Source organism: Podarcis erhardii (genome assembly GCF_964252035.2).
Source record: "Podarcis erhardii genome assembly, chromosome: 7".
Lineage (NCBI taxonomy): Eukaryota > Metazoa > Chordata > Lepidosauria > Squamata > Lacertidae > Podarcis > Podarcis erhardii.
Window position 1 is genome coordinate 28364093 of NC_138511.1, and position 23971 is coordinate 28388063.

General features: G+C 50.2%; 2 protein-coding genes across 2 annotated transcripts in view; one reads left to right on the top strand and one right to left on the bottom strand.

The window, feature by feature from the left end:
- Positions 1-15257, top strand: part of DNAJC11 (DnaJ heat shock protein family (Hsp40) member C11) — a 54165-nt gene extending 38908 nt beyond the window's left edge. The window contains exons 5-16 of the mRNA XM_081871059.1: positions 129-257; positions 1853-1975; positions 2451-2524; positions 5492-5681; positions 6224-6309; positions 6649-6765; positions 8154-8309; positions 9023-9092; positions 10565-10622; positions 11344-11486; positions 12183-12312; positions 13444-15257. Of these exons, the coding sequence (XP_081727185.1) occupies positions 129-257; positions 1853-1975; positions 2451-2524; positions 5492-5681; positions 6224-6309; positions 6649-6765; positions 8154-8309; positions 9023-9092; positions 10565-10622; positions 11344-11486; positions 12183-12312; positions 13444-13469 (1302 nt within the window). The 3' untranslated portion in view covers positions 13470-15257. The remainder of the gene's footprint in view (positions 1-128; positions 258-1852; positions 1976-2450; positions 2525-5491; positions 5682-6223; positions 6310-6648; positions 6766-8153; positions 8310-9022; positions 9093-10564; positions 10623-11343; positions 11487-12182; positions 12313-13443) is intronic.
- Positions 15258-17073: 1816 nt separating this feature from the next.
- On the bottom strand, positions 17074-22229 carry PHF13 (PHD finger protein 13). The gene is made up of 4 exons (XM_081871262.1): positions 22109-22229; positions 21139-21240; positions 19847-20357; positions 17074-18950 (listed from the first exon to the last, which is right to left on the bottom strand). Exons 1-4 carry the CDS (start codon positions 22145-22147, stop codon positions 18724-18726), a joined length of 879 nt encoding a protein of 292 aa, XP_081727388.1. The 5' UTR covers positions 22148-22229; the 3' UTR covers positions 17074-18723.
- Positions 22230-23971: the final 1742 nt, after the last annotated feature.

Genomic DNA, 23971 nt, shown 5'->3' on the forward strand with positions numbered 1-23971 from the left:
AATGGCAGAGCAAAGGTTTTTCTTGCTGTTCCAGGCAGAAGAAGACTGGGCGCCAAAGAGAGCAAGGCACTGAAACAGCTGAGCACAATGCCATTTAACACCAAGGGCTTGTTTCTTTGTTTCTCCAGGGGACAATTAGCGTTGGAATAGACGCCACTGACCTCTTTGATCGGTACGATGAGGAGTACGAAGAAGTGCCAGGGAGCAGCTTTCCCCATGTTGAAATTAACAAAATGCACATATCGCAGTCCATTGAGGTAAAGTACGTGTGTGTGTGTGTGTGTGTGTGTGAGAGAGAGAGAGAGAGAGAGAGAGAGAGAGAGAGAGAGAAATTAAAAAGGGTTTCTCTGTTAATGAGGCACCTCAGCACAGAGCAATGAGAAATGAAATCTGGCTCAGGGATGCAATTATCTGTTTCGAAATGGCACTGGAGGAAGTGGGGAAGGGCAGGTTCACTTGCGACTGAGCCCATGTGCTGTCAGAGTCTCTCATGCGCTCAAGTGCTGTGCTTGGGCACCCCATTTGTATGCCACACACCTCCCATCTCTGGAAGCAGAGAGTCTTCACAGGCTCTGCATGGGTTGCTCAAAAGCTGTTTCCCAGGCAGAGGGTGTTAGTAGTAGTAAAAAAAAAAGGTATGGTAAAGGACCCCTAGATGGTTAAGTCCAGTCAAAGGTGACTATGGGATGTGGCGCTCATCTCACATTTCAGGCTGAGGGAGCCAGTGTTTGTCCACAGACAGCTTTCGTGGCCAGCATGACTAAACTGCTTCGGGCGCAACAGAACACCATGACGGAAACCAGAGAGCGCACGGAAACACTGTTTACCTTCCCGCCGCAGCAGTACCTATTTATCTACTTGCACTGGTATTGCTTTTGAACAGCTAGGTTGATAGAAGCTGGGACAGAGCTCACCCCATCACACGGATTTGAACTGCCGACCTTCTGAACAGGAAGCCCAAGAAGCTCAGTGGTTTAGACCACAGCGCCACCTGCGTCCCGCTGTTAGTAGTAGTGGGGAAGCCCAAAGACTCTTCTCTGCTTCTTCTGCACACTTGGTCAGCATCCCCTGCTCACTGTTAGTTGAACTGCAATATGATGGAGCATTCCGGGACACACCAAGGACAGCAAGCGGCGGAGGGGCATTCATAAAACTAGTCAACAGCACAGTTTCTGAGAGGGGTCGAATGCCAGGAGGCTGAGTGTAAAAAGAGCATATGGTGGACTTATTCAGTAGTTTGGTTGAATCATCACACCTCGAGTCTTGGCTAAGTGTGTATCTGCAGCAGATGATTGCCCTCAAATTCACTGGTTAATCTGATTCCATGTCTTGGGCATATATGTCCACCCCTTCTACATGCAGAGAGCATCCATGCACCACACATTCTACCCACGTAGATGAGGCCACACAGTGTTGGGGCATAGAGTTTAGTTCTCATTGTGGCCAACCAAATGCCTGCAGGGAACCTGCAAGCAGGAACCGAGCACAAGAACGCTCTCCTGTCCTGTGGTTTCTAACAACTGGTATTCAGAAGCATTGCTGCCTCTTAAGTGTGGAGGTGGAGCACAGCTGTCATGGCTTGCCATCAGTAACTTTCTCCTCCATGAACTTGTCTCCTGTGTGCAGAGAGCATCAGTGCACACAGTTACATTACACTCTCCCTGTACCCACTCAGGTGAGGCCACCTGGTGTTGAGGCAGGATCTTAAGGATTCATTTATATGGGAGAATGTAAAGGGGTGCCATCCAGGTGGTTCTGGTTTTGGTGACACCTGCCACTGAGAGTTAGGCCTGCTGTAGATTTGTGCAGGACTGCTATGAGCTGCAATAAGACAGCTGTCTTTCTCTTGCAGGCTCCACTGACGGCCACAGACACTGCGATATTGTCGGGAAACCTCTCAACGCAGAACGGGAATGGAGGCGGCTCTGTGAACTTGGCTCTGAGACGTGTGACGTCTGCCAAAGGCTGGGGAGAGGTAAGAGGACTCGTTTCTCCCAGTTTTCACCCTGTTTCTTGCTGTGTTTTAAGCCTTCCAGACTGCTGCTGCACCTCTTTCTCTGCCTTCCTTGTTGGTGGGAGGTCACTGATTTTCCTATGTTAGGGCACCCAGAGCCCTCTTTTGTTCACTCTCTCGAAGCTGGGCAATGTCGCTGTGCTGGACTAGGCTACCATGTGGACTTGCACAGTTAATTTCCTGCTGTGAGCACTGCCGTGTTCCAGGGGAGGAAGCACCACCTGCCTCCTCTCCCTGGCCATGCACTCTAGTGCCTATCCAGGCAATCCGAGTAGCTGCCATAGAGGAATAGTTAAAGGCAGCTTGTACAGGTGAAGGGCTGTGGGCAGCTCATGAGAGTGAGATCTCTGACCAGCACCAGAGCTTAACTGAGTCACACTGATCTCACCTTTGTAGCTGTTGCTTCCTAACTCTTGTCCGTCTTCTTTTTGTGCAGATAGAGTTCGGAGCTGGAGACCTCCAGGGGCCTTTGTTTGGCCTGAAGGTGTTTCGGAATCTTACACAAAGATGGTATGACTTAGAAAGGGGTGGAGGACAACCTCCCACTCCTAGAAGGAACAGGACCAATTTGTGATGTTATTATTTTTATCTTATTTATATCCCACCCATCTGGTTGGGTTTCCCCAACCACATTGGGCAGCTTACAGCATATATAAAAATACAACCAAACATCAAACCTTAAAAAAAAGAATATGTAACCAATTATTCATCACTATCTCTATGTGTCTCTTCCATCTACAGGCAACCAGCCAACATACACAGTGGCACTGATATTAACCACCCACAGTGCCATTCAGAGTCTGAAACCAGTAGGAAGCCAGTTTTCGATCATATGGTTACCTTTTCTTTCAGCGCCCTGGTGTCTCTCAGAAAATACATGGCAGGCTGAAATGTAAATAATGTCACCATGCCAAACCTAGGGATTCAGAGATGTAGAATTGTTTGCTGTATTAAGTTCTTTCTTGTGAAAGAGGCCCATGGTGGATCCAAGGTCCGTCTAGCATCTCCATATGCGATGCCGCAAAGTATAGTCTTGAAACAGGAGCAGGTGCCTGCAAAGTGTCCCTGGCCTTCCAGTGAGACAGGCAGCTGCCTCTTGTAGGCCCTACAGTTTGGAAAAGGCAGGAAAGAGGATCAAGTGTCTCTCCCTCTTCTTTCATTCTCTCTTTATCAAAACGACAAGTCAATATTAGTAGGGAAACCTCCCCCCCCCCCCGGCTATATGAACTCTCCCCAAGCACAAATTGAACTTGGGAGAGACAGCAGGGGTCACCATGTTGCCACTTGTGTTGCTTGAGCCCCAGCCCCATTTCCCCTGCCGGGAACCCCCGGGAGTTAGCGCCAACTACCAAAGAGAGGGATCCCTGAATTTCTCGCCCATGTTTATTCCGCTGTATTTCTGTTCCGGCTGGATTTTCCTTGACCCTCCATTTGTCATTTTGTTTGTTAGAGGTGAGAGATGGGAAAATGCAAAAAGAAGGGAGTCTAGTATGGGAAAGAGAAAAGCTTACACAGGAAATTTAAAATATTCAAAGTGGCTTGCAGGTTAGGACTAAACTTGGATCAATGGCTCTGCTCTGCCTTCACGGTTGGAGACAATAAATGCTTCTGAATTCCAGTTGCTGGAAACGGCAGGAGGGGAGAGTGTGCTTGCCCTTGAATCCTGCTTGTCCATCATCAAGAGCCTCTTCTTTACTGGGGTGCAATATCCCTCTGTGGCCAGAAGATGGCCTTTGCTTCTGCCTTAGCTCAGATCTTTCCAAAAGGAAATATTGGAAAAGTTGCCGCTTTTGACAGCTTCCAGTTCAGTTCCTAGTGGGCAGCAGGGGCAGGCCCAGCTATCGCGCTGATCCAAAGCTGCCCAGTGCTGTCATCATTGATGGGCAGCAGCTGTCTGGGGTCTTTGGCCTGGAGCTGCCAGTGTTATAAGAAAATACCTCTTAATTCCCTTATGGGGTATCTAGAGCCCATAGAGAGTCCCTCAGGAGATCTCTATCGGTCAGAGAGAAAGCAGAGGCCAACCAGAGTATATTGAAAGGAAAGGCGGTTAGTAAGCCTGATCTTTATTAAAGGAAATAAACTGTTACAACAGGGTCACCACTCACCACATGCAGGAGGGAGGAGAACCTTAAACAATGGTGTACAAGCCCCTGTAAAGACTTTTCAAAGCCTCTTGAAAGCCCAAGACCACCCTCCTAAACATCATACATACATCACAGAAGGAGGCAGTCTCCAGCAGAAATTTAAGAGTGTTGCTTCACTCCTGTCTGCCAGGATACCTGATAATGCCTTACTTGATTGCATTTTCTGAGTAGCCTGACCATTCCTTTGAGATGGTAAATACTTTAGTTCCTTTGTCTCTTACAAATATTGAATCCTGAATTTCTTACACATATAGTTTGCTCAGCCTAACAGATACTTGCCAGACTGTATTTTCAGGGAGGTGTAAGCCCCTACAGTCCAAAGACAATTGGAAAGCTTTTCCCATTTCCTTCCTTCTTGCAGAGAAATATTTGAGGTCAATTTGGGAGAGTCAAAATGGCTTCAGGATTGCTCTCCTGTACTATTTCAGACACAGGGTTTATATACTTAAGTATGTGTGTTTCCCTTGTACATTTATGAACATTTATTCTATATTTGAGACCTTAGAATTCTTATAACACCAGGGACTGGCCTGCAACACCTGTGCTCTGCTATAGACCAGTGGCCAGCTAATAACTGACTCCACACATTTCCTAGATCTACAGGTGTCAGCAGAAATGACGGTACATGCCTGGGCTAGCAGAAGTAAGGGTAATGCAGTAGTGAACTGCAACACGGGGGCCAGTAACTGCTGCTCGTTCCTGTTTCATTCCTGGCATCTGTTGTGTGGGCATGCAGCAGTTGGAATGGATAGGGCCCAGTTGCCCTGTGGGTTGACTCTGGCAGAGCCGACCCATACCCTTCAGCTGGCCCCTGTGTCAACGTGTCCTTGGCATAGCATGCAGCTGACTCCATTCTTCAGGCCCAGCACATTTCCTAGAGAGCAGAGGCAGAGAGTGTGCTGTTGGCTTGCGTTTTGCCCCTGAGGAGAACAGGGCAGCTTGGTTTGGTGTGCGGGGATCTATGTACACATCAGAGCATGACGGAGCTTTGAGCAGCTTCCAGAATCCCAAGCTGATAATCCTCCTCTTCTCCTTTCCCAACTCCCAAGAGATGTTGCTGGAGGAGGAGGAGGCGTGCATGTCCATCTGTAAGTCGGAGGCTCTAACTGAAGCTGGGATAACTTCTCTGCTGCACACCTCAAGCTCTCCTGGCCTTAAAAAGGGAATGGATGTGGCTATAGCTAGGGAGCAGTGTGTAGCTGGGGAGAGAGGCTCCTCTTGAGCAGCAGTTGCCTAAAGGAGAGCAGCAGTTTCCCAGGAGAGGGGAAAACCTTTCAGTTTCACTGAGAAGATTTTCCTTCTAAGCCTCTTCCTACCACCCCCCTGTTCTCAGCTTCGTCACGACAAACTGTGCACTGCAGTTCTCCTCCCGAGGGATCCGCCCGGGCCTAACGACCGTCCTGGCAAGGAACCTGGACAAGAACACCATGGGCTACTTGCAGTGGCGCTGGGGCATTCAGTCGGCAATGAATACGAGCATCGTCCGCGACACCAAAACCAGCCACTTCACGATGGCGTTTCAGGTAGGGTGGCCCTCCTTCCTTTGGCTTCAACTGTTCTTTGCAATGGCTGTCTGCTCTTTGAGGGTGACCTGTGCTGGCAACTCAGGGAGTCTTTTGAGTTGAAGTGGAGCAACTTGAATTGATAAGTCGCCTCTTTGGATCTAGTGGCTGGCCTGTGACTCTGGGGATTAAGAGGAGGATGAGGCTTCATCCACTCCCGAGGAATCTGTGTGGGCCACCCAACTGTTTATACCTGAGCCATGCTCCACAGCGTGGTCTCTGAACATGGCCATGTATAGCTATTGTGAACAACCCTACCCTACTGCATGAAAGGGACCAGTCTGCCTATAAAGTTACCTAAACCACGACTGCGTCTCTTGACAGTGAGTTGCATGAATGAATTAGGCATAGTATGGAGAAGTGGCTCCCTTTTGTCCATCTGGGATCTACCACCAGTAGGCAAGGGAAAGGAAGTGTGTTGGCATATGTGTGTGAATGCGAGGGAGACAGAAGCAAAGGAAGGAAGAGGGTTGACTGACCTTCCCATTTCTCTCATGCCACAGCTGGGCATCCCTCACTCCTTCATGATGGTCAGTTACCAGCACAAGTTTCAGGACGAGGATCAGACGCGAGTGAAAGGATCTCTCAAGTAAGTCCCAGCCCAGAGGGTTGCCCCTGGCAGGTATAACTAGTAGGCAGGAGGCAGCTTTTGGCATAGGGGTTTGTGCAAGGGAGTCAGCCTCTTGCAGTGGTTGCTTTGAGGATGCATGGGCAAGAGGCTGGCATCCTTCTGCAGCTGCAGTGCTCACCATCTGGAAACCAAATGTAGCAGGCATGCCAGGGGCTGCCTCAGTGCCTCTTCCTTTCTGGAGGGGAAAGGAGACCCATCAGGCAAGGGGGTGAGTTGGCAAGGTATGCAGAAGATGAGATCCGGTGATCCCAAGAGGCAGAGCCTGTCCCTCTGCTTACCCAAATGCTTTTGTTTCAGAGCTGGTTTCTTTGGGACCATCGTGGAATATGGGGCGGAGCGGAAAATCTCCCGGCACAGCGTCCTTGGAGCTACCGTCAGTGTGGGTGTACCCCAGGGAGTCTCTCTGAAAATCAAGTGAGTTGGCAGCCTGAGTTCTGGGGCTGCTTTTCACAGACTGGTGCGCTCTGGCTGCCCTGGACAGCAGCAGTCATCAGCACCAGGTTGGGGAAGGTTGCTCTAGGGAGCAGCTCCTCCTGCCTCTGGTCTTGCATTTTGCTGCTGGTACTTGCCAAGGGACTTCATAGAAAGCCACTGGACTGAGCCGCATGTAAGAGTTGGCATGCCTGGGCCCCCTTGCCAAGTCCCACTTCTCAGCACGATGCCCACTGTGAGCTCCTCAAGCCCCTGGCCCTTGCCCCTCCAAGGGACTAGTAGTTCAGAATGAACACACTACGTTTGTGTGTTGACCTGCACCCAGGCCGTAGAGCCAGAGGAGGGCTCTAGGAGTTCAAGATTTGCAGAAGTGCCAGGGAAGATCAGTTCTAATGCCTTATTAAAGAGGAGAAATAGACCTACAATGAGAAGCAGCCTGTCAGTTCCCCCCTTTGCTGTGGGATGGACACTACAGCAAATAGCCTCCACAGCAAGGAGGTGGCTTGTCCGATGATGGACTGTCTACACCTAGCCTAAAGCACATACATTGTTTATACACTAAGGCAGTTTATGTCAGCCAACTGACCAGGAGTGCAGGTGGTAGGCACCCAGAACATTACAGGGTTCCTCTTCTGGGCTCTGAGCCCAACATCCCAGTTCCCACAGATAGGGGTACCATGAAAGCTAGGCCAGTTAGGATATCAAAGCAGGCATTTGTAAACATATATGAGCTATAGCTACTTCCAGTGAATTGTAGGGTTATGTTGAGTACTCACATGGTGTCAGCACAGCTTCTGAAGCAAGTTCACCTTCGGGGCAACACAGTATGTCTAACAACCAGACACCTGTTAAAGCTGTGTCTGCTGGAGACACTGATCACAACGTGTGCCGCTATCATTCTGGTTGGCATGTTTCAGTTTTGCCAGCAGAGGGCTCCAGAACACAGCAGAACGGCCTGGGAAAAGCGGGAAGATCAGTGATCGGACTTCAGAGCCTGTCTCTCGCTCTCTTCCCGCCCCTTGCTAAAAGAGCTCAGCAGCCTTGAGTAATGAAACATGGAGGAGGGATTGCCTTAAATTTGTGTGTCTGGGCAGAAGTGTATCATCTAGGTGGGCCCCAGCGGGTTTGGGGCCCTCCTCTTCCTGCTCTAGAGTTCTGGCTGTGAGCCTCCCGCTGCTCAAGGCACCCCTTGCCACACCAGGGTCACCAAAGTCCCATTGCCACCTGGCAGCAAATGATTGAGCAGGACAAGGAACCAGAGAGTCAGGCACACTCTCTCTTTCCCTCCCCTGGCCCCTTGTGTATTGGCTCCTGCAGGTTCTCTGGGCCTGCCTTGCCAGCTAACTGCTCTTCTTTCCCCTGCATCTCAGGCTGAACCGAGCCAGCCAGACCTACTTCTTCCCCATCCACTTGACGGACCAGCTGCTGCCCAGCGCGGTCTTCTATGCCACGGCGGGGCCCCTCGTCATCTACTTTGCCATGCACAGGCTCATCATCAGGCCCTACCTGAGGGCGCAGAAGGAGAAGTGAGTGCCCCGAAAACATTCCCAGCATTCACTGGGGGAGGATAGAGGTGGGACTGACCTGCAGGGCACAGCACAGCAAAGGCAGCTGGTGATGGAGGAGAGGGCTGCCCAGTATGTACATCAGAGGCAGTACATCTCTGGAAACAAGCTGCCGGAGGTGGGGCAGCAAGCGAGGTTTGTAGCATTCCAGGCCTGCTTGTGGTCCTTCTGGAAGTTTCTGGCCGGCCACTGTGGGGGAAGCAGGGGTGGTGGTTTGGCAGAGGGTGGGGCGAACACCCTCCTGCTCTTTTCCACAGAGCTCTCCTGTGAGGGTGGGGGGGATTTTTGGAGCGAGAAGAAGGAGCCAGACTCTGGGCTGCAAAGCGGGTATTTCTGTGACTTGCCTAGAAAACTTTCCAAAGGACACCTTCCTTCTCTTGCCAATTAACATGAGATGCAATCCATCATCATTGGGAAGCCCTCCTGCTTTGGGGGCCCTTGATACTTGCAAGAGCAGCAGAGAAGTAAGCAGCGTTCCTGCTCGTTTCACTGGGCTTGACTTGCATGAGTCAGGTTGTTCTGTCTCTCTGCCATCTTTAATGCACTAGCTGGCCCAGCCTTCGTGCTGCATGGCTGCTTCTCTCAGGGAATTGGTTGGGGGAAAGTGGGAAGGGAGGCAGGTGCCCAGACTACAATGAAACCCTCTTCTTTCCTCTCCCCTGTCCGAACGTTAGAGAATTGGAGAAGCAGCGGGAGAGCACGGCTAGCGACACTTTCCAGAAGAAACAGGAAGCAGAAGCTGCAGTGAGTCTCAAGTCTTGCTTCCTTCCCCGTTCCTGGATAATTTAGGGGTCTCTGTGCACTTCCTCCTTGGAATAATTGATCTGGGCTTCATCTCAAGGGCTTTTCTTCCCTTCAAAAATCACTCTGACAACTGAAAATACAGTGTGGGTGGGTGTCTTCATTTTTGAAAGCGTTGGGTTTATTTTGTTTCTAATCAGGTTTTTATGTAACTGAGTCTGTTTTAATTGCCTCATCGCCTGCCTTTACTGGAGAGAGAGAGAGTATGTGTGTGTTTTCAAAAATAGAACACGTGCAAGAGTGTGACTGTAGCCAGTTTTGGGGGCCGGGGCCATGTCTCTCATAGATCATATGCTTTACCTGTTCCAGGTTTAGTACCTGACATCTTTTTATTTGTCATTTGCCTCCTTCACCTGGTATGTGCGCTTCCAAGTGATGTCTTATGAGATGCACAGTACTGGGCTAGATGTTTCCACCTTGGTCTCATTCAACGTCTAAGGTTCTCACTTACTTCAGATATTTTGACCCTGCCTCTTGATGACAAGCATCCACAAGGCCACTAGTAAATCTAGCCCTTGCTAATGTAATTATTGTTACATCAAATCTTCATTATCGAGGCTGAAAGAGAGAGAGAGAGAGAGAGAGAGAGAGACTTTGCCTGGTCACCTCTGGGCAGTGTCAGCATCCATTCAGGAGTGCAGGGAGAATTGATCCAAGTGCCTCTGGGCAGGCTGCAGAGTGTGCATCCCTCCTGGCTGAGTTACAATGACAGGCTCCAATCGCATGTGGTAAGGAGTCCTTCCAGATCAGAGGCAGGCGAGAGAACCTGGCACCGCTTTTTGGAGAACACCTCATCCTTCAACCCTGGAGAAATTGCAAGTGTGACGCAGTTCCACACACAAGTGCAGAAATTCACCTCTCTCTGTGAAACATGTTTCTAGTGCTTGCAAAGTTATGCTTGGGAGCATGTAGGCAGCAAAACCTCTGCAGCTGCTGAGCAAGCCTTGCTCTTGCTGACATCCTATCCCTCCTCATGCTCCTTGTAGCGTAGTGTTTTGAAGGAGAAGACACCCCCAAGCCTTGGCCCTTCCCTCCGGTCTTGTTTTTATGAGGTTCCCAGAGAGGAGTTGGGTCTTGCGCTTGATTATCCTACTGCTTCAGCTCCCACTTCGCCTCTGTGCCTCTGAGCAACACATTCTTGGGGCTCCCCTATCAGGTGTTCTCACACACAAAACCAACGCCAAAATGCCCAAAGGTCCGCCATCCCTGTTGCTTTCCATGAGTTGGAGGGCAACCTTCTGCAGCCTCCTGTGATGGAAGAGGCAGAGCTTAGCCCATTCCTGGCTCACATGTTGGTTTTACACAAGTGCAGTCCCTATAAAGGCCTCCTCCTCCTTTTTCCCTTTAAGAATATTTGCAAACACAATAAATAAGCCTTCTTCTGATGCCGAATCCTGGTCTGTCCCCTTGCTTAGGTGCGGCTGATGCAGGAATCTGTCCGGAGAATTATTGAGGCCGAAGAAGCCAGGATGGGTAAGGAGTGCTGATTTCCCTTTTCTTCCACCCAAGTCTGCCCTGCAGGCATTTGAGGTGGTTGCACACTTCTGTTTGGGTTCGTAAATGCTACTGTGTTGCTTACTGCTCTTATTGGAACAGGAAACACTAAGTGGGAAGAGGTTGTGCCCCAGAACATTTGCTTTAATGATTCTGGAATGCCCAATTGGTTCTAGTTTATCTGCAAGGGCATATCCATCCCATGTGGGTGGCGGGTGAGCCGTAGGTCTGTGGTGAAGCACCTGCTTTGCATGCAGAAGGTCTCAGGTTCATACTTTGACATCTCTGGGGTAGGACCAGAAAAAAGACCAGTGTCTGAATGCCTGGAGAGCCTATTCCCATTGGCATGGATGAAGTTGAGCTTGAGCTTGCTCAGTGTAAGGCACCTCCTATTATTGTACTGTGCTAGCTCAGGGTTTGGTACTAGTTGCAGAAATCAGGAACCCAAGAACCTCAGTAGTTCTTTAAAAAATAAATCAAGGTCCTAGCCTCTAAAGTGGAAGAATATATGGCATCTCAAAAGGGGAGCCTCTATCCCAGTGGAGGGATTTGTGTGCTCATCTGTTTTGATTTTATGTAGTGAGAGGCCTGGGCAGACCTCTCTTTTTCTCTCTCTCTACTTGCCTGGAGGGAGGGGGGTGCTCCCCTGTTTCCTGAAAGTGTCCTCTGCGCCAACAGCTTCTTCTCGTTAACAATGCAGGCCTGATTGTAGTGAATGCCTGGTACGGGAAATTCGTCAATGACCAGAGCAGGAGGAACGAGAAGGTGAAGGTTATAGATGTGACTGTGCCCTTGCAGTGCCTGGTGAAAGACTCCAAGCTCATCCTTACAGAAGCATCCAAGGTAAGGAGGAGGCCAGTGTGCAGGGAGGTGGGGAAGCAGATTAGCCCACACAACTCACCTGTTCCATTCCTGAGGGCACGTTGGGGTGGTTGTGAGCCCAAACCGTGTGATCACGAGGTGAGATTTGTAAACCTTTGGTTGGACTTCCAGTAGGGTACAGAAGCCAAGCTTCACAATGGTTCTGTGGTGTGTGTGTGTGCGCACACACAAGTGCACTAGCCCTTACACACTGTGGATACTTCTGCACAACCATCATCATCTCTTCCTTTTTTTGTAATCACATTTTTATTGGAATTTTTAACATAAAGGGGTTAAAAACAGCACCAAACACAGCAAATACCAAGTAGAGGAAGAACTGCCAACTAAGCTGCATCAAAAGAATCAACTGAACTCAAGGAATTAGATGATTAGGTGATTAAATGGCAGTAAAATTGATCTATTGTTAAGGTTTCTAGAAGAGATAAACTGGCACCAGACTGCTGCAAAGTTGCCTTCATGTGTTTCTCCCTGGACCTCTTGCATTCCTGAGTCAATTTATCATTCAAAGCTGGGGGCCATATCCGAGCGTTAAACTTTTCCATCCAGAGTTTTCCAATGGCAGGAGGTTTCAAGATGGGCCCAACCAGTCACTTAATGATCAGATCTCTATAACCGCCCTTCTCCTTGACTCAGCGTGTGACTGTTCCTCTCTTGCAGGCCGGCCTGCCTGGGTTCTACGACCCTTGTGTCGGGGAAGATAAGAGCCTGAAAGTCCTCTACCAGTTCCGAGGAGTCCTGCATCAAGTGATGTCTGGCGACAACGAGGCCCTTCGGATACCAAAGCAGTGTAAGTAGCAAAGCCCTGGTCTCCTGCTTCCGCTTCCAGCCCCTCTACAGGCCTGGTAAAGGCATCCATTGCCCTTCCACTGAGGAGCTGCCACATGGGCAGAGGATGGGAGATTGCATTTGCAAGGACTCATGGGGTGAGGGGGATGATGACGACACACACCTCTCCAAATTTCACTCCCGCCTCCTTTGCCTTCATGTTCTTTCAGCCCGCTGACAGAGGCTGTGAGTTTGAGAGGGTTGTGGCCACAGCACACTCTATTGCATGGAGCCAAGGCATGAATCTCAAGACTTTCCTCCAGCAATTTAAGCATGACTGTGAGGACGCACAGAGAACCCCTTAAACCTGACTTCATTGTCAAATGACCCACCTCTTGTACCTTGATCTTTGACACTGGAGATATTCCTGGGACTGATTTAACTCTTTTTTTTTAATGAAATTGTTGTAACTCACCGTGGGGCCTGCTGGTGGAGGACAAGTAATAGCTTGAGTAGCAAATTAAAGTTAATAATAATTTAAAGTTGATAAAATCAACAAAGTAGAGAGGAAGCTTCTAGTCCCCAAGGCAGCAGAAATATTGCACATCTTCAGGATGAGGCCCTCCTGAGTGCCCAGAGATGACTGGCCAGCTCCATGCAGTGTGACTCCTGCTGGTTTGGGGAGCAGCTTCTGGCTCCTAAAGAAATGGCAGCCCTGCCCTGCGCCTCTGGAGGCTTCTTCATGCCCCTATGTACACGGCTGCAGCAGGGCAGGGTAAACCCAGATTTTCAGAATCCCCAACTTTGCAGCTATGATAGCTTAGAGCCATGGCCGGCAAAATTGATTTCCATGTCAGGATTTGGATTGGGGGCCTCCCTGCCAGTTTCCCCCGTGGATGGTGGCATGCTGTGTAGGGCTGGAGGCAGGCTGCTTCCTGCTCTCCTTTGCCATTTTGCAGGAGGTACTTTACAGGGGTGGGAGGAGCACAACGTGGGTCTCCTGGGGGTGAACCCACTGTTGCCCACTGCTTATTTTAAAAAGTGCCTTTACACCTCCCTCAGTGGTGGCTCTTTTGCAAGTTTGCCTTGACCTCAGCCTCTATAAAACAGTCTCTCCTCTCCCCACCCACCCCTTTTTTTGCTACCCGTACAGCTCACCGGATTGATGCGGACAGCTAATCTGGTGGGGAAGAGGGCAGGTGCTGAGTTCTGTGCCCAGGAGCCAGCGGATATGGCACCATCTTTCCTCCCTGGATTTGATGACGTCTTCAGACGAGTGGGGATGCAACTTATTTCCTGATTGGCGCGGAAGAAGGTGGTTTGACACCCAACGTAACATTGTGGGACAAAATGAGAGGAATCTGCTCTAACGAGACAGTGGCACCCAGACCCTGCAGCTGGGGGCTGTTGCTTGACTGGCACAGCTGACGATGGCCAGCATTTCCAGCCTGCCCCTGTCAACACAAGGGGGCGGGCTGCAGACTAGGAGCCCCCCTTTCCCCTGCAGCAACCAGTGTCCTCTTCAGCAGGGGGAGCCTTGGGCAGGTGGGCAATGGGGAGGCGGGGCGGGTGAGGTGTCAATTTTATTCTTGTAGGAAGTGGAGGGGATGCAGGCCTCCTCCGCACAGACCCTTGCAGCTGTTTGGCAATGCAAAGAACACGGTGCTCATATCCACGTTCCGAAATCAAAATGCACTTTGGGAAATTTGTAAGCCTTTCTTTTAACACGTTTGAATCTTCCTGTCCATCATCATCTCTCTCTCTCTCTCTCTCTAGCAGCTGATATAATATGATACACTAAGAGGAACTGTTTCCTGTCAGCTTGTCTTTGTTCCAAGCACAGCAAAAAGCTGGCCCAGAAAAGGAGTAAAAGTCGCCATAAGCGTTTTGATGTACACAAAAGGCGTTGTGCCGATGGAGGCAGGGTGGGGAGATAGGAGTGGGAGGCCCAAGTGAGTGCCAAATCAGAGGCAATAGCATTCTCGATGGAAGATTGCTCCTGCTGCAGACCAGGGGTGCTCTTGTGCTGCAAGAAAGCAACGGAGAGGTTGCAGGAATCCCATTTTTGGCCCTTTGTCCCTGGTGGCAGTGTAGAGCTCCTTTTACAGACACGAAGAGAGGAGGCTGGAGTTGCCTCTCTGTTAATCCTTGGGACACCTTCCTTGATGACATTTATGCAGGATCCCTGGGGGTGTTGAATGCCAAAACAAGCTTTTCGTCGTAACTGCTGGTTCCTGAAACACACACAGACAGAGTGGTGCATCCCCTGCGCCACTTTATTCGTTTGTATAACTGGGTTCACCCCACTCATTTGTATCCAGATCATATCCGCCCCCAATCTGTCCCCACCTCAGCCCTTACCCTAAGTAAAATGATAACTGATTCCATGAAGCCTGTTACATCCCTCCTGCCCCCTTTTCCTCTTGAAATTAGGTGTTGCTGCTCCTCAATTGTTTTGTTGGACAAATATTTCTCTCTTGCATCTTCCATTGAACCAAATTCTGGCCTAGTAATATCCATCTCCTTGGGTTAACCCTTGGTACCTTCAAGTAAAGATGCTTATTCATGTTGACACCCCTACCCGACTGCCCCATTCATTTTTCCACATGCCAGTTATCCCAACTTCCTTCAGAGCTGATGGAATGAAAAATACACTGTATGGTCATAGTATTTATTCCTGGATCGCAGTGAGTTCTGGTTTCAGAAATCTGTCACTTGGCCTTTTCAAGAACCAGAATCGGGCTAGAATTAACACTGGTAATTGACACTGACAATAACCACTTGAACCTTCTGCTTTTTGAACCCAGCTCAGCCTTAGCACCCCTTCCTTTTCAATCCTTCCCCGCTTTCCAAAGCCCCTGCCTCGTGTGACTGGGAATTTTGCAAAGTGCATGAGCCGCTGATGAGGACAGAGCCTCTGGTTTCTCCTGTAACAAATAAGGACAATAAAAGAGACCCATTTTCTCCGGACTGTTGGCTACTTAAAGCAGGGACAGAGAAGCCTCCCAACAGGCAAGGAGGCAAAAGATACAGCCAGCTATGCTTACTCTGATCCTTCAGGGAGGCTAAATGTAGTGCTTTCTGGTGACTTAATCGGTCATTCTTTCTTGCAACGGGCTTTGTACAAGGGATCAGTCTTCCCTAACCTGTTACTTTCCAGCTGCTGTCAGGTTCTCAGCTCCCATCAGCCAGCATGGCCAGGGGTAAGGGATGATGGGAGTTGGAGTCCAACAGCAGCTAGAGGGCACCATCAGGGTGATGGAGCCATGGTTGGTGTCTGGAAATGTGTGCATTTTCTATTTCCTCTGCTTCTTCCACTCCCATAGACTAGAGGGGAAGTGGCTGTAAGAGCCACCCAGGTGCTTGATGCTCTTCTCATTCATGTTCCAGGTGCTCATAGCTCTTAGCTGGCATACCAGTGCTCTCCCCCTCTTTAATTCAGTTGAATTTGGTGACAAGCTTAACTTAATAGCTATTCGCATTCATGGTCATGCCCATAAATTGAGCCTGTTACCTAAGGGAATCCTTTAGTCATGTGCCCCCATCCCATCAACCTCAAGAAAGGTGGCAGCTGTGGGGGATGTTGCCCTTTGGCTTGGGGATGAACCCTCTCTTACCTAACTGCGGTGGGTCTCTGCCCGCCCTGCCTCCTTACTCCCAAGCCCCTTTTTTGGAGGTTTCTGAGCCTGCAAGGTGAGTTATTACCTCAAGAGTGGCTTCGCTACAAATAATGCTTTTAAGAAACTCAAGATTGGGGACTTCCGGCATTCTGCAGATGCAAAGCAGTTTCACTTCGCCCATATTCTCTTACCTTCTCAACAACCCTCTCTGGTGGGATGATATTATCATTCTTTATATGGGTGAGAGGGAGTGTGTGTGTGTTAGGGAAATACCAAAACAATAGGGACTCGTCTCAGGCCACTAGAAGTTCGGAGGCTGAAGTGTGATCTGAGTGGAGACTACTGTCCTCTTCCCCCAACAGCTCTGCCTGTAATTACATTAAAATCAAGCAGAAATATTAACAATGTTTGGAATGGGGCTGATTCCTATTGGTTGTTCCTGGCACTGACCAAACACCCCTCCCTAAAGATTTAAACCTACAAAGTTGCATCCTTTCATCGGACAGTTGGTGCACCTTGATCAGCCATGGCTGTGACTTTGGCTGACTAGTCCTTTTGTAACTGGAGATGAAGCCCCAAAGTTGGGGCCTTAAGCACTAAAATGAGATCCTGGTTGCAGGATTAGACCAAGGGGGCATCTTGTCCAGGAGCCCATTTGCCAACAAGGTGTTCGTGATCCCCAGACATTCCTGATCGCCTGCATTCAAAGCTCTCTGCTGGTTTGAGCATTGTAGTGGAAAAATGGGTGGGCTAAATGAATATAAATTCAATGGTGTTGACACAGAATTGCTTCTCCAGACTCAGAAATAAGAAGCAACCGTGTGCCCAGTCAGAACCTTGCTCAGGGTTGTCTGCACCCAGCCCTACCTGAGATGCCAGGGATTGAACTGAGGACTTTCTACATGCAAAGCAAGCGCTCTACCACTGAACTACCACTCGTCCCCAGTAAAGGGAAGTGCATTTTTCGCATTTATTACACAAGTCATGCCCAAAGGATGCTATCTATGTTCAAGCTGCCACCACCACCCCATCACCTCCCAGCTCCTTCTCCCAGTGCTTTGCAGTGATTTTGCCTCCACTCTTACTGAGCAGCGAAACGGGTCACCCGTGCACCATTTAAAGATTTTACTTCTTTTCTAGAAAGACACAAGGAGCCTCATCCAATAATACAAATAATTTTAATTAAAAAAAATAAAGCTCTCAAACTGAGATTGCACAAAGATGAACTCACAGACATGCAAGATGTTTATTCTTCTGCTGAAAAATCCAATTAACTGGGCTTGCTAGACACCACCTGATTGCAGAATGGTTGAAACTGGGTCCTAGAGCTCAATGCCAAAATACAAGTGAAAGCTTGCTCAACAGGAAACTTCTTCCTTGGTTGTTTCCTCCACCGCAAGATGTCCTACACTGATTTGTCTTGCTCTGCAGGAATTTTTATTAAAAAACAAAAACCCAAGATGGTAGCTGAAGCTGCCAAGTGATCACAGCATCAGCCTGGGGCATTCTGTAGAAGAACTGTCTTTGGCAAATGGGGGAGCCTGAGGGAAAGCAGACCCTGTTGTGTAGAGGAATCAAGTTCTTCATACTTGCTTCTAATAAATGGACAAAGTCATGGCAGAAGAATGCAGTATGGGAACCCTACCAAACCAACTGGGTAAATGACTTAAGGAGTTTCAATCCCCCATCCATTACCACTTGTAACACAAGTCCACCATATGAGAGCCTAGGTCATCGCACATTAGGTGCCCAAAGGAATACTTGTCCACGCTGAGACTCGGGTAAGACAACTGTCTTGGTGCGCTGCTCACACCGTCGAGCCTGCTGCTCTTCCTTCCCCACAAAAACTACATTTCCTCGCTGTCGACAGCTTGGAGCGATGCAAAGGGAGAATCCACTTAAGGATTCACATCTGTGCAATAAGCCAATTTGGTCCCTGCAAAGGAGGCATCAGCTCTCTGGTGGCAGGAATCCACTGGGCTTGTTAAACCTGAGATCTCTGCGCCCATTTCCCAGCTTGCAAGACTCTTCTGTGCTGAATGCATAGAAGCACCCCCTGGGGCCAAGACTTACCACCCCCAACAGCTCAGAAGAAGCGTTTTACATGCTTCCCACCTTACAAACACAGAGCCAGCCAATGTGAAGGGAAGCCCATCCTGGACCTGAGAGAAGGAGGAGCCCCTCAGAGTAGGAATTGAGCCCATCCTTCAAAGGGAGAGAAATGGCTGCCCTTCCCTCTCCCTGCCTGCACAAGCAGATGGCTTCCTCCACTGACGGTGGCTTTTAAAGCAGCAGCCACGGGCTGTATCACTTTGAGGCGACCTCGGATTGGCTCTCCACTGGATGGGGAAGGCGACCCTTTTTCACACAACCCTTAAGAGAGATCCTAGACCTGCTGCTGCTGCTGCTGTGCTGTGGAGGTGCAACAGCTGCTGGCATCTCCAGCTGTCAAACTGCTGCATCCTCTTCCCTGATGGTGGAGTCACTCAGCACCTATCAGGCAGTTCGTCCTGCCACACTTTCATACCTGGGACAACAGAAAGAAAGGAAAGTGAGGTGCACACCAGGCAGCCTCCCCACTTCCTCTTATCATCCTAATGATGCCCTTTTTCCTCGATTTGCTTTGGGGCACGGAATCGAGTCCTTCTCCAGTGGCGATTTAGGCCCTTGAGGGTGCCTCGAGACGCTTCCCTTCATCACAGAGAGGATGTTCCCTGCTTGTGGCTGGGTTTGTCCCCCACCAACCAGAGTCTCATGTTTCACATGACAAGTCTGCTTGTTTCAAACGCGCTAGGGGAAAAAATTCCACCCTGCTAATCCAGGAAGTGTCGGCGCGACCCCATCCGGGAGCGGCTGGAGCGGCGGATGTCGAACTTAGAGTCCCGACACTTCTGGCAGACGTAGATCTCTGGGACGTTGGACTTGCGGATCTTTGCGCAGGAGAGGTGGATCCAGGTGTGGCACTCGTTGCACTCGATCATGGGGCGCCCAGCAAAGGGTTTCATGCAGAAACAGGTCACAAGGTCCCAGGAATCGTCATCTGTGCGGCAGGGAGGAAGAGAGAGAAACAAGTTCCAGGTAAGAGACCCTCATCAGATACATCACCAGTCCTCAAATACAACCGCATTCATCTACCTGGGAAGCCTGTTTGTAGGTGGATGCTCCCTCCAAGGAGCAAGCCTTATTTGTGAGCCCAACACTCTTGCTGCTGGTGACACAGAAAAGGGCCTGGCTACTCTTTTGTAGTTCTCCAGCTGTTCTGGACTATAACTCCCATCATCCCTTGCCGCTGCTTTGATGATGGAGGGCAGCAATAACTGCAGGGCCCCCACAGGCTCTCCAAGGAGTTCATCTGTTGTGGCAAGAGAATTCGTTGCCATCAACTGGTCACACCGCAATAATGATTTCAAAATACTGGTTTGGTTTTTTTAATAGCGGTGAGAGTTCTGTCAATAATGGACTGTTAATACACTAACCTTTTAATATATATATACAGTATATATATACACATTCTTATTTAAAATTATACCCCTGCTTTCCCCCTCCACAAGGGTATTGCTCTTGTGGTTTTACAAATATGAAGCCGGAAGTGAGCCAGCCATTAATGACTGAAGTAGTTAAAAGGCAATATTTGCAATCAGGTCGTGAAACAGCAAGAGAATCAAAAAGCTCATTTTAAAAGTTTTCGGTTGCTAGTAGAACACAAATCAAAAGGGGAACAGGGCAAAGCGTTCCACGTAAAGGGAGCCACCACCGAGAAAGCTCTCCCATGTGGTGCCACCAGCATTGCAGTCACTAGTGCCCTTCAGATGTTTTCTGCAAGTTTTGGCTGGAGCTCTCAGCACATGCCATCCAGCTTTCAAGGCTCCCCTGCTTTTAACCTTCCGCCTGATGCAGAAAGACAGTGCTTTGTTTGAGAGCCTCTCTGCTCCATACCTGAATCCACCATGATGTCCTCGTCATCTGCACTGCCGTCCTCGTCGCGGAACACCACCTGTTTCCCCTGCCGGATGATGGTGCGCTTGCCCACTGTCTGAACCAGGCGCGGAGCCTCTGGTGGGGCCGCTGGCGGGCACGAGGCACTGGAGAGCGAGTCTGAGTCCCATGCCGAGCAGCGCCCCGTGGAGGAGTGGGCATCGCCTTCCGAAGAGGGGCTCGTGGGCGCCTGCACATAGGACTCCTCCCCTCCCAGCACCTCCCTCCGCTTCAGCTTCCTCTTCCTCCTGAGCCCCATTTTCTTCCTGCCCAGCAGGAAGTCCTGTGGCTTTGCCCACTGGTAGAGGGAGGTGTAAGCTTTCCGATGTGACAGCTGGCTGAAGCTCTTCTGTGCTTTCCCGGACAAGGAGAGGGCAGAGGGGAGCCCTGCTTCACCCACATCCCCACTGTCGCTGTCGATGGTGCCCCCGGTGCTGTTGGGGGGGCTGGGGGCGCTCCGCACAGAAGCGTCCTGCAGAAAGAGAAATCAGTTTCACAGAGGCTGCATGCCTTTTAAGTGGAAGGTGCAACTGGGCCCAGCACCCAAACAATTGTTTTAAATTGCACCTGTACCATTTCACAAAACTGCAAAGTTGGAAGGGATCCCTCCAAGGGCCATCTAGTCCAGCCCCTTGCAATGCAGGAATCTCCACTGTTTTGCCTGCATTTTGACACTACAGCTGGTCCGTTTGGACATTCAGGGTGGACAGGACAGAACAGAAGAGCTGTAGATCAGCCTTTCCCACTTCCCTATCAATGCAGGTGTAGCCAACATGGGGCTATCCAGGGGTTTCGGACCACAACTCCCATCAGTATGACTACATGATGGCCCATGGGGGCTGATGGGAATTGTAGTCCAAAATTTCTGGAGGTTGGTAAAGGCCGGCAAGAGGTTGGCAATGGCTGCCAATCTGCACAAGAACAAAAAAGCACCTCCTGACACTTCATCCCACAAACGCATCCTAATCCCCAGGCAGCATTTGCAAAGGCATTCTCGCACATACAAAAATTACCTTTCCCTGACTCACTGCTTGCTCCCCCGATCGTTGCCCTCCGGAAACAATCCCCCCCCCTCCAGTGAACCGGAGTCTGCCAGGGCCCCGAATCCCAGAAAGCCTTTGGGGGAAAAGAACACCTACTCTTGCACAGCAGCGTAGCCGCATCTTGGGGAGCAGAGCCCGCCCCTTCCCCTCCCGCCCCGATTATCCAGCTGCACCGAAGGCAGCCTCCACCCCGCATTCCGACGTCCATACCTCTTGCGGGTAGGGGATGTACCCCGCGTAGGCCAAGACGAATGTGCAAAACTTGTTGAAGTCCTCCACCGTGCGGCATCGTTTGGATCCGGGAGAAAAATCCTGCAAGGAGGGAGGAAGAGGCGGGCGTAACCACTAGGGGCGTCAGCCACGGACTCGAAGAGGGCAGGGCCAGCGAGGTGCCACTCGGAGAGCGAAAAGCGGGGGGGGGGGCGTTGAGAAAAACTTTGCTAAAGGGAGGGGTGACTGGCTGAGGAGCTGCAGGGGAGGGGACCCCCACTTTTGCAAGCACCCCCTTAAAGCGCCGCGCCACACTGCAGACTTTTGCCCATTCCCCACCCCCTGCCATCACAATAAGTGGGCAATGCCCGGTGGAGGGGGGGGGGCGGGGAGGTTTCTTCTGGAGGGGAACCTGCTTCTTTGTTGGGATTAGGAGTGAGGGTCAGGCATGGGGAGGGGGCAACCGGTTGCCCAGCAAGCCGGATCCCAACCGGCCCTGGGCGGCGGGGGCAATCACACCCCAGGGTGCTGATGAAGGACCAGAGAAGGATCGCACCCTTAAAAGAAGGGAGGGGAGAACAGTGGCCGAGGAAGGCTTGAAAAGGTGTGCTGGAGGAGGAGGGGGGGTGAGATTTAAATGGAGAAAAAAGAAGCTCCGGACACCCCCTCAACTCTGCCACGCCTTCGCCCTCTCCCACCCACGTACATCCAACCTCAAGCGGGAGACCCAGTTCTGCGCGGGGGGGGGGGGCGGTGGATGGGGGTGTCCTGAACTGGGGCTGGGGGCGGGTAGAAGGCTTGGAGAAGGATGAAGAGAAAGCGGGGGGCGGGGGACGAAACTGAGATGGAGGGGAGAGAGGAGAAAGTGGGGCTTCTGGAGGGGGGCATATATGCGGTAGGGGGGGTTGGGAGGGGGCGGGACTCCTTGTACCCCATCACTGGGGGGAGGGCAGGGGGGGCTTCTTCTCACCTCGGGGGGCGGCGGGGAAGCGCAGGAGTCCGAATCCATGGCTGGCAGGCTGGGTGGGATCAGAGGACCGAGCGAGGAGGTGGAGGAGGAGGCGGCGGCGGCGCCTCCCGGGACCGGCAACGGGGGAGGGAGCCGAAGCCCCGCCCCGCCCGCCCGAGTGGGGAGGAGCCTCCTTGTCTGGCGGCAGCACTGCGCCTGCGCAGCTCGCATGGCAAGCCGGGAATCGTAGTCCTAGCTCTCCACCGAGCGATCGCCCACTGGAGAGCAAGGAGGCGGAGAAGAAAGGAGAGGACGGGTAGACGCGCGTCAGTCCCTTGGCTCGCTTCTGCCTTGTGACACTCACCCGGAAGCTTGGCACCTTTTAAGGGATCCTGGTGGGCAATTTCCCAGTCGGGGTTTGGGAGGCACTGGAAGTTCGCAGGAAGTCTTGCAAGGTTTTTGTTTTTTACAATTGAGGTCGCAATTCATTAAGTTTCAGGACACTCCGCAATAACGGGAAGCCCTTTCAGAGGTCCCTGTAATTGGTGTGTGTGTCTATAAACTTTTAAAAATAAGATTTGCAAATGCAACAAACAAAACATCAAACTAAATCATAAACACAGTCATAAAAACAAAAGGGGTAAAAATGCAAGGTAAAATTTAAAAAACGCTTTGCAAAGACTGAATAGCCTAAAATAGGTTCCATGGTAGGATGCACGGTTCATACAGTGTTTATACCAAAATATATCAGCTGTTCATAGACGTTGCTAGATAAAATCATATTTAGTATGAATGTGCCAACCATGAGATTGGTCATAAAAATCACAGAACAGTTCCCAGACTGATGCAAAGCCTGAGGGGGTTACATAGCCTCTGGTGGCACACAAGGTGGTTCAGTTTTTAAGAAGCAGCAGTAAGCATGTCTTTTTAAAAACATGAATCCAAAGAATAACAAGATGGGTTCTTCCATCCTTGAGAGATCAGTAGAGGAGACCAGCAGATATAGAGTTAATTGAACCTTATGCTTTTATGGGTTTTTGATGGTGTCAATGCAGGGCATCTGCCAACAAGTGACTCCTGATTGTTACCTTAATGGGACCCAGCAGCAGTGCCAGGGATTGCCTTAAAGGCCCTGGCAGTGTGGCCAAGCACCTTCCCTTTGTTAAGGAGATTCCTCTCAATCCCTGAACCACTGGATTTAATTCCCCCCTCCCCTCTCCCAGTGGGAGACTACAGATCCAGGGTCTGCTATGTTAATGCCAGCCATTGGGGAATCTGTAAATAAATGCAGATATTGCAAAAAGCAGCCTTTGCCTATCCGTGGGTCTCGTATGAGTGACATTGGATACTGCCCAATTAAAAAAATAAAACAAATATTTTAGAATAAGTTAATTTAGAATATGCTGGAAATAATAAAAATAAATAAAATAAAAATAAATTTAAGGAACTGCAGAAAGAGGAGGAAGTCGAGGTTTGAAATGTTACAACTATTGTTAAACTATTGAAATTATATAAATGAAAACTATAAATAAAATTATTTTAAAAAACCAAATACTGTATTTCTTTTGGTGTGAGGGGCGGGGAGGGAAATACTGGTAGTACTAACAGCACAGCAAATGGAAACTGCCCAGCTAAGGAAAGCAAACGTCTCTGCTGCTAAGTTTTTCTGGGATGTTTACAGCCACGGGATCTGGCCTGGTGTGCTTTATATAAGCAGCTGACATGGTTATGTACTGATCAGCAGTTGCAGATCCGAGAGAAGCAGTGTCCTTGCAACAGAGGAGGCCTTTGTGAGAGAAAACACTCAGGCTATGACTGGAGAGCTTCAGCACAACATTATTGCACTGCGCTGCTCGGATGCTGAGGCCCCAACTCAAACCAGGC